Source organism: Corythoichthys intestinalis, chromosome 21, assembly GCF_030265065.1.
Source record: "Corythoichthys intestinalis isolate RoL2023-P3 chromosome 21, ASM3026506v1, whole genome shotgun sequence".
Classification (NCBI taxonomy): domain Eukaryota; kingdom Metazoa; phylum Chordata; class Actinopteri; order Syngnathiformes; family Syngnathidae; genus Corythoichthys; species Corythoichthys intestinalis.
This window is the reverse complement of record NC_080415.1, coordinates 29,970,591-29,986,587: the sequence shown is the minus strand read 5'-3', so window position 1 is coordinate 29,986,587 and position 15,997 is coordinate 29,970,591. Positions and strand designations below refer to the sequence as shown.

Sequence of the window (15,997 nt, the reverse complement as noted above, 5' to 3'; positions counted from 1 at the left end):
ACGACATGGTGAGGCGGTCCGACTCCGATGCAGCCCTCCACCGCAGCTTCAAAAAATCCTAGGGGAAACACTGTATAAGTTAAGGTGACAATTCTTATTGTGGTAACCTCCCCAAAGAAATCGCCAGCTTCATCAGGTTTCTAATCATTTATTCCATCAACTAATGCAACACAACGCCAGCATCAAAACAAAGTAGAATAGAGCCGCGCTCTCTTGCTGACAGTCACGTCAGCCCCGTGGTGCGTTCAGGTACAGCAAACAAAAGTCTGCCACATTAGAACCCGAGTAATTACATTATTACTGGAATTAATATTATTTATTATTCATAATTTATTTGTTTTGCTCTTTGTAATTGCTATTTGCAATAGCAACAGCAGTATTTATTAAGGATTCAGTGTAAGTTTTTGGGCTATAGAACGAATTAATGGAATTACAATGGATTCTTATGAGAAAATCCTGCTCGACATACGACCATTTCGACTTACAAACAAGTAGTGCTGCAGCGATTAATCGATTAACTCGAGTATTCGATTAGAAAAAAAGATTCGTATAAAATTTTGCTGCTTCGAGTATTTGTTTCATTAAAGCGGCGTTGTAATGGTTAATTTTGAAAGTGTTTGTATTTAGTTTTATTGATTTGGATGGCTACACTACCCTACAGTCTGCCTCAGATAACATGGCTGAATCCCGCTGCTCAATGTTCAGACCAACATAAGCCAATTTTTTGTTTGAGCTAATGTTTTTTTTATTGCATTCGTCATTTAGTTTATAGGTATATTTAGCCGTTTTTTTGTAGGAATATGTGTCTGAATGATTTTTTAAGCGCATTGTAAAAGAAAAAAAAAGTTAGCGTTTTATAGCATTTAAGCTAGCGGACTTTTGCTATGTAAGTTAGCCAATTGTTCTTTTTTTGTACATAAATCCTTGTTTATTTATTATTTGTTTGAGGCTCAGCTCAGGTATTTTAATTTTCCATGTTCCTTATCCGATTACTCAATTATTCAAAATAACTAGTTCACCGAATAATCGATAGCTGCAGCCCTACAAACAAGGTCCTGGCGCGAATTAACTTTGTATGTAGAGCAGAGGTTGCGCTAGACTTTTTCGTTGTCTGTCATTTTGACTGACAGGGTCATAAAAATCCGGTCATAATCTATTTTTACCCGTCACTTAAATTTTTAAAATGATAATAATGACATATTCAATAGCAGTGTTGGTCAAAAGCGGTGCGTAACTTACTCAACTTTGAATAAATTGAAGAAACTACCAACCATGTTGTGTTTACTCTCTGCTTTGTTGATTTGTCACCCAAGACTCTGGGTGCGTTCAGGTTTGAGAATAGCGCACGTACTTCTGACTCCAAGCTGTTTGTCCCTGCTCATTCAATTAGGCTACGTTCATACTACAGGTCTTAATGCACCAATCCGATTTTCTTGGCGTGCCCGTTCAGATTGCTTTTGTCCATTGAGACCATTCAAGTATTACGCATGCGCTCTAATTTGCAGTCCGACAAGCGCCGGTGCGCAGAAGCATCAAAACAAATGATCAGTCATTCCAGGGATATCATATTTTGCTTTTCAAAAGGAAGAGACAAAAACCAGACATAAATAATCCCCGTTTAGGCTTATATTCACAGTTTATATGGATCGATAGCATGCACGCATTGTCCGTGCATGTCACACACACATACGGGCAGTTTTCCCTGACTCTCCAAGACGGGCTGCAGCCATACCCCCCTCCCGACTCTCGGCCGTGTAGGAAATGTTGAAATATAGCTCACATAGAGCAGAGAGAAAACCGATCATTCTCATGCTTATCCTTAACCCATTTTTATTTTTTTATGACTGTTGTCAAGCCCGGCCCTTCCCCAAAAGCCGTGTTCACTGCAAGCTAGGCGCTAATGACGCACAGCTGAAATCGGATTTGGGACACTGGACGGTACAGACCGCCGCGACAGTCTGGAAAAATGTGGCCCAGATCGAATTTGAACCACATACAAAAATGACCCAGATCGGATTTGAAATGGTCCACTTCTATGCGACTTGTCCCGTTCAGACCGTCAAGTTAATGCCTGACTCGAGTCGGAAAAACACGAAAAAATTTGGATTCGTGCATTAAGACCTGTAGAATGAACGTAGCCTTAGACAATGCTCTCCAAAGCTTCCTAACGTTTCCGTGTTGCTACACCTGAATGCTAGTTCGGACATTTTTCCGAGTAAGGCCAACGACGTCATGCATCAAGAGAGACAATAGCTAATTAATATGCTCACTCGCCATCCTGTGGTCTGGGGTGTGAATTGCAACCTGTCAAAATGACGGATGGACTTCAGTTTTTTCCGTCGCCGTTTTAAAAAAACGGTCAACGACGGAAAATATTCGGTTAGCGCGACCCCTGATGTAGAGGTACCGCCGTATTTGGGGTAAAACAAATATTGCTTCAATTAAGCATTTTTGAATTTGAAACTTCACTGTTTTCTGAGTGAATCTCAGATCCATGCGGGCTCCACTAGGTCTCCTGCGATATTTGCGGCGACTGTGGTGTAATTCAATGGAAGATTCAGCTAAAAAATCCACCTTTTGCCACAAAACAGTGAAGTTTGGTGGTGGCAAAATCGTTGTCTGGGGTTAAATCCAGTATGGGGGTGTGCGAGAGATCTGCAGGGTTGAAGGCAACATAAATAGACTGAAATATCAACAAATCTTAGCTGCTTCTTACATTCCTAACCATAAAAAGGGACAAATTCTGCAGTAGGATGGTGCTCCATCGCATACTTCAATCTCTACCTCATAGTTCTTCAAGGCGAAGATCCTTCAGGACTGGCCAGCCCAGTCACCAGACATGAACAGGATGAAAGAGGAAGCATGGAAGACGAAAACCAAGAATGTTGATGAACTCTGGGAGGCATGCAAGACTGCTTTGATGTTCCTGATGACTTCAATAAATTGTATAAATCCTTGCCGAACCGCATGGAAGTCATACAAAATATTAAATTTGGATCTCACAGCACCATTACTTAATTCGCTTATGTAATGTATTTTTGTATTTGAAATACATTTTTTGTTCAATTTTCACACTTTCTGTAGGCGACAAAACTTTTGTCTTGCCAAAATTTGACCTTTATGTCTTCATTAAATTCTTTTTTCAGTGAAACAAATATATGTATGTACATTCAACATCATTTGGGAGGGTCTTAGCTATCATATGAGCCATTTCTGAAACCAATTGAATAATTAAAAGTCAGGTTATTAGCAATTATTTCTACAAAATGGATAGGCGACAAGACTTTTGTCATGGACTGAATATAATCAAAGACGAAACAAGAGCACATCATGATAATATATTTTTACATATTTGAATTATGTAAGTGTGATGTTATTGTAAGTTTGATAGTCTGTGGAAATGGGCTGTTTTGACAGCTTCAGGCACTTTGATGCCCTCCCGTGGCTCCTAAATGAAACGACCCACTTGTTTTTTTTTTTTTTTTTAATTGGAACTGCACTGGATGCTAAATGTTCACCTGATACAAGAAACAAATACAAATACTCACGCTAAAAACAAAAGCATACTTTCTGGGGTTGGGGTGCCTCGCTCTGTTATGACGGCCAAACTACGGAGGAGTCTTTTGCTATTGCTTTTGACAAGAGTAGGGGATGAGCCTGGACAAAGAAAATAGAAGGAAGTGGAGCTCACAGGACGATGCTTCTAGAAACATCCAACTAGTCAATAGCGGTCGAACGGGACTCCGCCCAACTTGTCAAAAACACTGAAGATGGGCCTGTTTTCTTTTTTTTCTTCAACTCGCGAACAAAACTGAAAAAAAAAAAAAGGTGGGGGATATTCCTGAGTCTTTAAGTTGGGTTCATCGGAATTAATTATTAAACTCATTGGCTGCCATGACGGTGATAGATGGACTGGAGTGGCAAAAACACATCAAACTTGCTGGCACCCCTGCCATTCCATAAGGATTGGACGTCCATCACAGTCAATAGCATCCATTGAGTTGTTATACTCGCTAAATGCTAATTCATTTTCAGTTTTTTTTTCTTGATTTTAAAGTCATGTTTTCAAGAAAAGAAAGTACGGGGGGCCTAAACACACATTAGTTACAGAAGATGAGGCAGGGTCAAAGGGCGGCGGCTCAGGGGCAGGTGGGGTTCCCAAAACAAAAGTCTGTGGTGGTGGTGGTGGTTGGCGTCCCCCACCTCCCTGGAAAAAAAGAAGTACAAAGTCCACTGGAACCCGGCGGAATAGGGGCACTGTCTCTTGGTCCCGCTTGAAGTGTGGGGGGCCCGGAGAAAGAGGCGGTCCTTTGTCGCTGCTATTGCTCGGTGAGGTGCTCTCTGGGCTCGCCGTGTTTGGATGGCTGGTTGGGCGACGGGGCCTGCGAGGGGTGGGTACCGGAGGGCAGGGTGTGGGCGACGGGGACCCCGCCGGGCACCATGCCTTCCAACGCACCGGGGAGGCCGCCGGGAGCCACGCCCACCACGCCTGGCGGGTATCTGCAGGGACAAACACTTTTAAAGGAAATAACATGGACACTGAAGTAGGACGGCTCTGGTTTTGCAACTAAGGGCAGGCGACTACAGAGAAAGAAACAATAAAACCCCAAAAAGGGAAAAATAAGTTTCACAACATCAAGCATGACTGCAGTAGTTATGCTTTACTGTGTCAAAGTTGACAACTTGTTCCAGAATTGGGCACTCATTTAACTCTTGACTGCCATTGACGGAGCTAGACGTCCAATCCACTTTGACTGGGAGGAGTGAATGAACGGCGTCAATGGCAGCAGATGACAAAATCTTAAAGCATAACCTATTGAAAGTTCTTCATTAAGGCGCCTCTAAAGGGACATCGACAGAAATAAAATACATTTAAGCAATAAACTATCTGGTGTGCACCAGATTGTTTTTAGTGCGCACCACAAACCATCTGGTAAACATCAACATACTATGGCATTTAAGCTAGCGGACTTTTGCTATGCAAGTTAGCCATTAGTTGCAAACATTAACATTATATAGCATTTAAGCTAGGGGACCTTTGCTATTCAAGTTAGTCAATTGTTGTACACATTAGCATTGTATAGCATTTAAGCAAGCATACTTTGATGTTTCTAGTGCGCACCAGCAGACTTTTGCTATGCAAGTTAGCCAATTGTTGTAAACATTAGCATTATATAGCATTTAAACTAGGGGACCTTGGGTATGCAAGTTAGCCAATTGTTGTACACATTAGCATTGTATAGCATTTAAGCTAGCGTACTTTGAAGTTCCTAGTGCGCACCAGCGGACTTTTCTATGCAAGTTAGCCAATAGTTTTAAACATTACCTGCTAAGGGACCTTTGCTATGCAATAATGCAACTTAGCCAATTGTTGTACACATTAGCATTTAAGCTAGCCAATTGTTGTAAACATTATCATTGGATAGCAATTAAGCTAGCATACGTTGATGTTTCTAGTGCGCACCAGAAACTATCTGTTAGCCAATAGTTTTAAACATTAGCATCATACAGCATTTAAGCTAAGGGACCTTTGCTGTGCAATATTGCAACTTAGCCAATTGTTGTAAACATTACCATTGGATAGCATTTAAGCTAGCTTACTTTGATGTTTCTAGTCCGCACTTTTACTAGACAAGTTAGCCTATTGTTGTAAACATTAGAATTATATAGCATTTAAGCTAGGGGACCTTTGCTATGCAATAATGCAACTTAGCCAATTGTTGTACACATTAGCGTTGTATAGCATTTAAGCTAGCCAATTGTTGTAAACATTAGCGTTATACAGGATGTAAGCTAGCCAATTGTTGTAAGCATTACCATTGGATAGCATTTAAGCTAGCAGACTTTGATGTTTCTAGTGCGCACCAGAAACTATCTGGTAAACATTAGCATAATATGGCATTTAAGCTAGCAGGGTTTTGCTATGCAAGTTAGCCATTTGTTGTAAACAATAGCATTATATAGCATTTAAGCTAGGGGACTTTTGCTATGCAAGTTAGCCTATTGTTGTACACATTTACATTGTATAGCATTTAAGCTAGCTGACTTTGATGTTTCTAGTGCGCACTTTTACTAGACAAGTTAGCCAATTGTTGTAAACATTAGCATTATATAGCATTTAAGCTAGCCAATTGTTGTAAACATTAGCATTATATCACATTTAAGCGAGGGGACCTTTGCTATGCAAGTTGTTGTATAGCATTTAAACTAGCGGACTTTGATGTTTCTAGTGCGCACCAGAAACTATCTGGTAAACATTAGCGTCATATAGCTTTTAAGCTACCAGACTTAAGCTATGCAAGTTAGCCAATAGTTGTAAACATTAGCATTATACTATAGCATTTAGGCAAGTAGACCTTTGCTATGCAAGTTATTCAATTGTTGTAAACATTAGCCTTATATAGCATTTAAGCTAGTGGACTTTTTCCATGCAAGTTAGCCAAATGTTGCAATTAGCTAATTTGCATAGCAAAGGTCCGCGAGCTTAAACGGTATATAATGCTAATGTTTACCAGTTGGTTTCTGGTGCATACCAGATTGCTTAAATTTATTTTATTTCTATCGATGTTCTTTTAGGGGCTCCGTACTTAATTGTTGGTTGAATCAAAACATCTTGCATTTACTAAATTAAGTCCAATCAAATGATGTCCTCCAATTCTGGAATGACCGTCCACTAGAGGGGGGGTGTGTGGAAGGATTTGTGAGGGTTAGAGTGGGGACACGCAGGTGGGCGGCAGTGTAGTATTTAACTCCCCCCGTGTTTACCTGCGCCCCATCTAGGCATTTATTTTGTCTTGGGGAACGCCGGTAGTGACGGCCGGCAGCGTTTGGTTGACGTGGCTGCGAGAAACAACATCCAACACATGACCACAAAAACGACAACATGAATACTTAAGAGAATGGGTCTCCAAACTGGTCGAGCAGACAGTTTAACCAATGAGGTTTCTGCTAAAACAAGTAGCACCTGACTGCAATCAACTGATTACACAAGAGGTGTTGTTTTGTTTTGATGGAATGAAATCCTGCACCTCTATGTGGCCTTCTATGAAATACTTTGGAGACCACTGTTCAAGAGGATTCCCTTTCAAAATAAATTGTTGTGACAAGGCATGAGAGCCACACAAAGAAAAAAATAATAGGCCTACGAGAATAAAGTCCTAATATTATGAGAAAAAAAATCTCGTAAAATGATTTTAATATTTAAATAGGCATCGGGTCAAATGTAGTACTTTGTGCAGTCACCTGTAGGCAGCGCCATTGAGTTCTGGGTGAACAGCGGGTTGGTCCATGACGGCCCAGGGTGCCGTGGTGACAAAGAACTCCTTGTTGACGCAGTTTCTTAGGCTGTCCGGGATGCGACCTGTCGCGACCACATGGAGACGTTTGCTACAGGCGGTCATCGCTACGCATCCGATTACCGGACTTACCCGTGATGGCTCGTCGTATCTCGGTGGCGGCGGCTTCCCGCATCTCCAAAGACGCTTGCTCACTGTACCAGGCCGTGTGAGGCGTGCAGATCAGGTTGGGGGCGTCTTTCAAGGGGCCTTGAGCAAAACTGAACGCAGACATTACAACGATTTAGCAAAATTTCACGGACATCAAACTTTGTTGAACATTTTACCTGAAGGGCTCAGTCTCGTGGACGTCCAAAGCGGCCCCCCGTATCCGTCCCTCCTTCAGGGCTTGGGCCAGGGCCTTCTCGTCCACCAGGCCGCCTCGAGCCGTGTTTACCAGGAACGCCCCCTGACGCATCTGCATCCCAAAAGTCAAATCGGTAAGAGTTAAAATTGGCAAATGCTGCAGTTCTCCCAACTCTACAGCAGATGTCGCCCTGCTCACGTCTAAAGGTCAATCCAAAAAATACCTGATGAAAAGTTTTGGGCAGGAAATAAGTTTTTTAAACGTATATATGTTTGTGAGGGAGGACAAAATATATAGCATTTATCCCTTTATTGCCAAATGTATCACATTTGATACACTTAGAATTTCATGATTTTGAGACTAATTCAGAATTTTGCAATATCTTTCATCAAAAAAAAAATAATGGATGGAAGTCAACACATGCATCTGCGGGTTACATGAAGAAAAAAAAACAGGATTTAGCTAGGGTTATAGATATTAGAGCGCTTATTACACATATTCATTTTGTTTTTTCTTTTTTACAATTTGAAAAAAGGTTTCATTAAGACCTTATTTTTCAAAATTTGTGATTCTCTGACATTTGCTTCATATTGCAGGCATTAAAGTTAATGAGAATGAAAAAATATGTCAAATTTTTTTTTAAAGGACGAAATAAGAGAAATATTTAGATGAATGACATAAATAGTATATTTTTGAAAAATATTCTGATAAAAATACTAATAAAATAATAAAAATAGGTACAAAACAAAAGCTAGAGAAACTACAACAGTATGAGCAAAAACATCAAATCAGACCAAAGTGTAGCAAAAATTCAATAAGTTATGACAAAAATACTTGAAAAATATTGAAAATGTTTGTAGGAAAAAAATTGGTACAAAATAAAAGCTGGAGAAAGCACAGCAGTCTGCGCTAAAAAATAAAATATTAAAACATACTTTAAAAGAAAAAAACAATCTAAAATCAGGCTAAAATGTAACAAAAATGCAACAAGTTGTCACAAAAATACTAGAAAATAAAACTATAAAGTTATAAAAGAAATGGCAAAAAATAAAACGAGGAAAAAATACTAGAAAACCTCAAATATTAAAATGTGACGAAAGTATAAGCAACAAGTTATGACAAAAAATACAAGAAATTTAACCCTGTAAATTGCAAGAAAATATTAAGACGAACTAACAAAAGACGGAATTTAAAAAATATGATATTACGCAAAAAAACTAAGGTCAAAATAGTTTTAAAAAATAAACAGATCAGTCAAAAAATGTGTTAAAGCTACAAAATAGTCCACTATGAGTCACGTGGTAGCGTATAACCTGTTTGATGGTGAAGTCGTTGATGAGGTGGTGGTTGTGCTCGTTGAGATTGCAGTGCAGGGAGACGCAGTCGCTTTGATACAGGAGATCCTGCAGTGTGTATACGCGCTGCACGCCCAGTGAGCGCTCCAGCCCGTCCTGCAGGTACGGGTCGTAGAACAGCACGTTGAAGCCGAACACCTTGGCGCGCACCGCCACCGCCTGCCCCGACCGACCTGAAGAGGGCGACACAACGGTGAGCAGACGCGTCGGACCTAACGGACCGGAGCAAAGCGGGGCTCACCGAATCCGATGAGGCCCAGGGTCTCGCCCCGGATGCGGGCGGCGCCAGACGCCACCTCGCGGATCTGCTCAACGCTCTGGACCCGCGTGCCTTCCCGGAGGGCCTGGTAGAGCCACGTGTTCCGTCGGTACAGGTTAAGCACGTGGCACAGCGTAGAGTCGGCCGTCTCCTCCACCGCCGCCGAAGGGATGTTGCACACCGCGATGCCTGCCGGGACAGACGGGGGAATTTTGGAATTTTTTTTAAATTGAACTCTTTGGCCGCCTTTCCCGGCAAGAAACGTCAAATCTATTTGACTAGCAGGGGCTGGCAACAAACGAAGGATGTTTTTTTTTTATTATGGTATTGTATTTAGGGCTGTCAAACGATTAAAATTTTTAATCGAGTTAATTACAGCTTAAAAATTAATTAATCGTACTTAATCGCAATTCAAATCATCTATAAAATATGCCATATTTTTCTGTAAATTATTGTTGGAATGGAAAGATAAGACACCAGACGGATAAATACATTCAACATACGGTACATAAGTACTGTATTTCTTTATTATAACAATAAATCAACAAGATGGCATTAACATTATTAACATTCACTTAAAGCGATCCATGGATAGAAAGACTTGTAGTTCTTAAACGATAAATGTTAGTACAAGTTATAGAAAGGGTTAGGGTTTAGAACCCCTCTTAATGTTTTTGTTTTATTAAAATTTGTAAAATTTTCAATCAAAAAATAAAAACCATGCTCACTCATGGTGTAACACATAAAATCAGTTGGACCCAAGCGCCAGCAGAGGGCGCCAAACACCAAGTAACAAGCTGACGTTACACTGTGCTGTCATTTTAATCTGTTTGAGCGGGGCATGTGTGTTAATTGCGTCAAATATTTTAACATGATTAATTAAAAAAATTACCGCCCATTAACGCGATAATTTTGACAGCCCTAATTGTATTTAGAATGTTTCCAAATGATTTTTTTCTTCTTCTTTTGCTAAATACCACAACACCGGTGTTGTTTTTGGCAGCCCTTTAATTTTCACGGACTGATTTCTGGCCGATAATACTTATTGGTCCTAGTCATATTTTAGTCATCTCAAAATGCGTTCGTATACTCAGGACTAATTTCGTCTAGTTTTAGTCGTCGTTTACTAAATGTTTTCGTCAGTAAAATTGAAAACTTTTTGCTCCCAAAATAAATAAAGGTTTCCAACTATTTCAAATGAACACTGAAAGACGAGCACATATTGTAGCATCTACAAGGACGACGCCAACTTGGTGATTAGACACACACATCAGGAAAACTACATCATTTTCAATGAATTATACACACACGAACGCAACAAACTGTATGTAAAAAAAAAAAAAGTTTTCCCAAGAGTTTAAGGGAACGCTCGCCGTTAGCATTAGCCTAATGCTAAAGCAAACATATGCTAACACTACAAGTTACATTTAGTGTGTGGTGATCCTTCAGCACAGACTTTTTAAAGGCTAAAGTAACATTGCATATTCTCCCTGGCCAAGTTAACAAATCTTACCGTGTGTGCAAGCCCGCATGGAGATGACACACTGGTGAGTGGGGGGGCTGCTCAGCGCATCCTGCTACGATGGTAGCAAGCTAACGACACATAAAATGTCACACATTGTGAACGGAAACTATTGCGCATTTTTATCTCGTCAGACGAAAACGCATTCGTCTCTATATGTTTTAGTCACCCAAAACACGTTTTTAGCTCGTGTCGTCATGAAAGCCCCCATCGGCATGAAAAATTGTTCAGTGACTAAATATTTTCGTTATTGTTGACGAAAACAACACTGTACTAAATATTTACCTGGCCTGGCAGTGAATTAGTTATGTAATTGTTGTAATTTTCCCGGAATATTTTATACCATTTGTTCACGTCTCTTTTTTTGCTATAAGTTTTCCATTTATTTTGTTTACCATTTAATTTTACTTTAATATGGGTCGCCTTGTAATTTTGTCTTTGGTGTTTTCAACGTGATAAAATATTTTGAATTTAGTACTTTTGCAATTTTGTTGATCCTTTTGTAGCATTTCATTGTAATAATATTTTATACTGTATATATATTTTTAGCTTTAATTTATTACTTTTTAGAAATATCCCGCTACAGATTTTATTACTTCATTTTTTAAAGTGGTTTTGCTAAACCAACACCTTTATTTTAATACACAACTCCTAAATGATGAATCATATTTTTTGTATTCAAGACCCCCACCTTGACCACCCTGCTGGTCACTGATCCAGAAATATATATATTTTTTTACAAATATTACACGATCTTGCAACCAAATCCGGTACTCCAAAAATAGCCATACTAATCAAAGATAGTGATGCTGAATATCGGGATCAGGACAACATTAATATTTTGCCAAATATTTTTTTATTTTAATATAAAAACTTTTGAGGGTAAATTTTAGGGCTGTCAAAATTATCACATTAACGGACGGTAATTTATTTTTTAAATTAATCACGTTAATATATTTGACGCAATTAACGCACATGCCCCGCTCAAACAGATTAAAATGACAGCAGTGTAATGTCCACTTGTTACTTGTTTTTTGGTGTTTGGCGCCCTCTGCTGGCGCTTGAGGCCAAATGATTTTATGGGTTTGAGCACAATGAGTGAGCATGGTGCAATTATTGACATCAACAATGGTGAGCTACTAGTTTATTTTTTGATTGAAAATTTTACAAATTTTAATAAAATGAAAACATTAAGAGGGGTTTTAATATAAAATTTCTATAACTTGTACTAACATTTATCTTTTAAGAACTACAAGTAATTCTATCCATGGATCGTTTTAAGAGAAGAGAGAATGTTAATGCCATCTTGTTGATTTATTGTTATTATAAACAAATATAGTACTTATGTACCGTATGTTGAATGTATATATCCGTCTTGTGTCTTATCTTTCCATTCCAGCAATAATTTACAAAAAATATGGCATATTTTATAAATGGTTTGAATTGCGATTAATTATGATTAATTAATTTTTAAGCTGTAATTAACTCGATTAAAAATTTTAATCGTTTGACAGCCCTAGTAAATTTATTTGATAAAATCCAACGCCAAGAAATATTTTCATTTCGGTGTCATTTTGTTCAGCCCTTCTCAGTTGTTTTCATTTGTTTTTACAAGTTACCGCCAATGTTGAAACACAGGCCTTGGGCACCCTCTTGCGGTTTGGTGGGAAAATAACATGTGAAAGGATACAATACACCATGTTACAGAAAAAAAATGTTCGTGGCTATTAATGAATTTATTTGTGTTGCTTGGGTCCAAACTAAATAAAAAGGAGCTATTAAGAAGGTAGTCTGAAAACTTTTGTTTTTGCTAAAATGACAGGCTATGTTCAAAACTTTATGCAAAAAATATTCATGTTAAATGTCATTTTTTCGTGTTTCAGGTCAAACTAAGTCTTTAGAATAAGGCGGAAAATGTACACATATATAAAAGCATTAGAAATTATATATATATATATAACAGTAATGCAAAGTGGAAAATAGAATTTCAAAGTAATCATCACAAACCCAAACATTTTAGGAAACAAAAGTTTTTAATGTCCCTGCGAAGAAACAAAATAGGAAATACCAGTTATAACCTGATAACAAAATATGTGTTACATGGAGATGTTTTAATAATTACATATAAGTCGCACCCCTGGCCAAACTATGAGAAAACAAACAACAACTTATAGTCCGAAAAATACTGCATAATTGATTTGAGTATCCTTGCAATACTTTTGTTTAAAAAGTAAAAAACTATTACTGTTTACTAACTACTGTTTCGCAAAACAAAACAAAAAAACTTTTATCTTCCACGAATGACGTGCTAGCATCACAAATGTTGTTACCTAGCAATGTTGTTCTTGGCCGCCCTTTTAGTTTTCATTTTAGTCTTTTGGATGATAGCACTTATTAGTCTTAGTGATATTTCAATCATTGAAAAATGTGTTTGTCTGCATCTAGTTTTTGTTGACGAAAACTCAAGACTAATTTCGTCTAGTTTTAGTTGACATTAACTAAAAATTTTCCGTCTGTAAACTCCGAGAGTTTAAGACGACGCTTGCCATTAGCATTAGCCTAATGCTAAAGTGAGCATAGCGTTTAACGTGAATGCTATGCTAACGCTACGTGTGACATTTAGTGTGTAATGATCACTCCGCATAGACTTTTAAAGGCTCAAGCAACATTGCATATTCTCTCTGGCAAAGATAAGAAAACCTTACCGTGTGTGCAAGACTGGAGAGCAGCAGCACGTCACATGAGTGACACAACCAGACACTGCTATGATGCAGGCTAACTACACATTGTGAACATGTGACGGAAACCATGGCGCATTTTCGTCTCATCAGACGAAAACTGGCATTAGTCTCGTTCTGTTTTAGTCTCCCAAAACATGTTTTTAGCTCGTCAGAAAAAATTGTTTTTTGACGAAATATTTTTGTTATAGTTATCGTTGACGAAAACAACACTGTTACCTAGCTCCCCAGCAGCTTTAATGTCGATGTTGTCGTATCCGCTGCCGATGCGTATAATAATGCGTAACGCTTTGAACTTCTCCAGGTCCTCCCTAGTCAGGGTGATGGTGTGGTACATCATGGCCCCCACCGCCTCGTTCAGCACCTGCCCAACAAACAACAGTTCGTTACTTTACGGTAAATGCGAAGTACTTTTGCCTGATGACATTTTTTGATTGAAATAAACCACATCAAGTCTTATCTCAAATAAACGTTGTTGATGTCAACCTACCCTCATGTAACAACATAAAACCCCCAAAACATGTTTTCTTCATGTTTCATCATTGGGATCATACCTCATGACACTACACACACCAAGATGTATTAGTACAGTAGTAACCTTGTGGTAAGTTTCCTCCAACCTTTCCAGTGAATTCACCGTTATCAGCAAGCCGCCACAACCAGCGAGTGAAATTACGGCCCCCACGCCAAGAGATTGGACACTTTCAATCACCGGCACCTCCTCTGGCTATCTCCGCTTATTACGGCCAACTGCTGAGGTGAACATTACTGCCGTGTTTTCCCTGATAAGAGCACGGGAAAACAACACAAAAGTCTGCAGGTCTCTGATTGAATTTATCCCCATGCAAATGTTTTCCTTGCCTTTTTTTCATTAAGAAAATAATCAAATAAAAACAAGGATAGGGCTGTAAGTGAGATGCGGCAACAGATAGCACCTCCCCATCTCGGCGTATTGTTTTGGCAGCAATAAAAATAAAAAGCGCTTCTCAGCAAGCCAAAGTAATTAAAGTGCACCCCTGCTGCACACTGTATACTCTGTTTAGAAAAAAAATGTCACTGATGCTTCCTGAGCAACATGAAAGCATTGTTTCGCTACTTGAATTTGACGCTCACTTTCAGTAGTAATGAAGTACTGTGAAAAAGTAATGCAGTCACAGTACAATTTAAACAAAACTGATCTGTCTCGGATGAAGTCTGAGGTTTTTGCCGCAAAAAAAGTAAAAACATGAGGAAATCAATAATATATTGATGGCAGAAAAATAATTAATGAGATGTAAAGCTAAATATTATGAGTAGTAAATAGGGCTGTCAAACGATTAAAATTTTTAATCGAGTTAATTACAGCTTAAAAATTAATTAATCGTAATGAATCGCAATTGATCGCAATTCAAACCATCTATAAAATATGCCATATTTTTCTGTAAATTATATATATATTCTGTAAAATAAATTGTTGGAATGGAAAGATAAGACACAAGATGGATATATACATTCAACATACGGTACATAAGGACTGTAGTGGGCATTTCACTCTACTGTCATTTAAAACTGTCTATGCTGTCCTCACTCCGAAGCGTCTACTTTTTCCAAAGCTAGACAGCTAGTGAACGACGCCTTAATAATTCTGATTTATTAATAAAATGGCCTCAAACCATTGTCCTCTTTAGACAGTCGTAAAACTACAAAAAAAAGTACACAAGCATTGCATTAGCAACAACGTTAGCTTAGCACGCTATGCAGGTTCACTAAACATAAACAACAAGCGTCTCATACAAAAAATATAACATTTCGCTTACTAACATAATATGTACATTCTTTACAACAACCATACTTACGGACAAATCTTGTCCAAGGATCATATAAGCACAACATTATCAGCCCGAGACGTCGTGCAGCCATATTGAACTGGACTGAAAACAATAAACCATGTCGCAAAGCGACCACAAGAGTTCGCTGTTGGACAGCACAAAAAGCCTTGCTGCAAAACTTACCAAAAGGCAGAATATTTTCTGAGCGGGACATGTGCGTTAATTGCGTCAAATATTTTAACATTATTAATTTAAAAAATTAATTACCGTGCGTTAACGCGATAATTTTGACAGCCCTAGTATTAAATACTATTTTTTCTGTGTAATAAATATTGTTTTAAGTTATTTTTTTTAAATTTAAGCTTAAACTCAATTTTTGTAAAATATTCATTATTCTTTTAAACCTTTTTTAATCCAACACATCCTTATTATTTTTCATTTATGCAATAACAACATTACTAATGGAGAGGCATAGACTTCAAAAGTATTGACCTGACACTTCGTCATTCTTTGCCTTACCATAGGGAGCTGAGCTTCATTTAGTAATAGTCATTCGAAGACAGCACACCAAGCCGGATTTAAACTAGGATTTTTGAAGAAGTACGAAAGCTGTACTACATACAAACAGGAAGGATTGTCTCAGGAGTGATTCGTTTGAGGATTCAAGGTAATTA

At 38.5% G+C, this 15,997-nt stretch overlaps 1 protein-coding gene across 6 annotated transcripts in view; it reads right to left on the bottom strand.

Annotated features, from left to right (window-relative positions):
• Positions 1–172: 172 nt before the first annotated feature.
• Positions 173–15,997, bottom strand: part of ctbp2l (C-terminal binding protein 2, like) — a 164,025-nt gene continuing 148,200 nt past the window's right edge. For 2 of the 6 annotated variants that reach the window (XM_057826303.1, XM_057826299.1), the window contains 8 exons: positions 13,735–13,879; positions 9,238–9,444; positions 8,955–9,169; positions 7,622–7,752; positions 7,428–7,555; positions 7,243–7,360; positions 6,766–6,840; positions 4,355–4,500 (listed from right to left, as the gene is read on the bottom strand). In XM_057826303.1, the coding sequence (XP_057682286.1) occupies positions 6,777–6,840; positions 7,243–7,360; positions 7,428–7,555; positions 7,622–7,752; positions 8,955–9,169; positions 9,238–9,444; positions 13,735–13,879 (1,008 nt within the window). In that variant the 3' untranslated portion in view covers positions 4,355–4,500; positions 6,766–6,776. Of the gene's footprint in view, positions 4,501–6,765; positions 6,841–7,242; positions 7,361–7,427; positions 7,556–7,621; positions 7,753–8,954; positions 9,170–9,237; positions 9,445–13,734; positions 13,880–15,997 lie in introns of all 6 variants that reach the window. The other 4 variants (XM_057826300.1, XM_057826301.1, XM_057826298.1 and 1 more) reach the window with 3 other exon arrangements.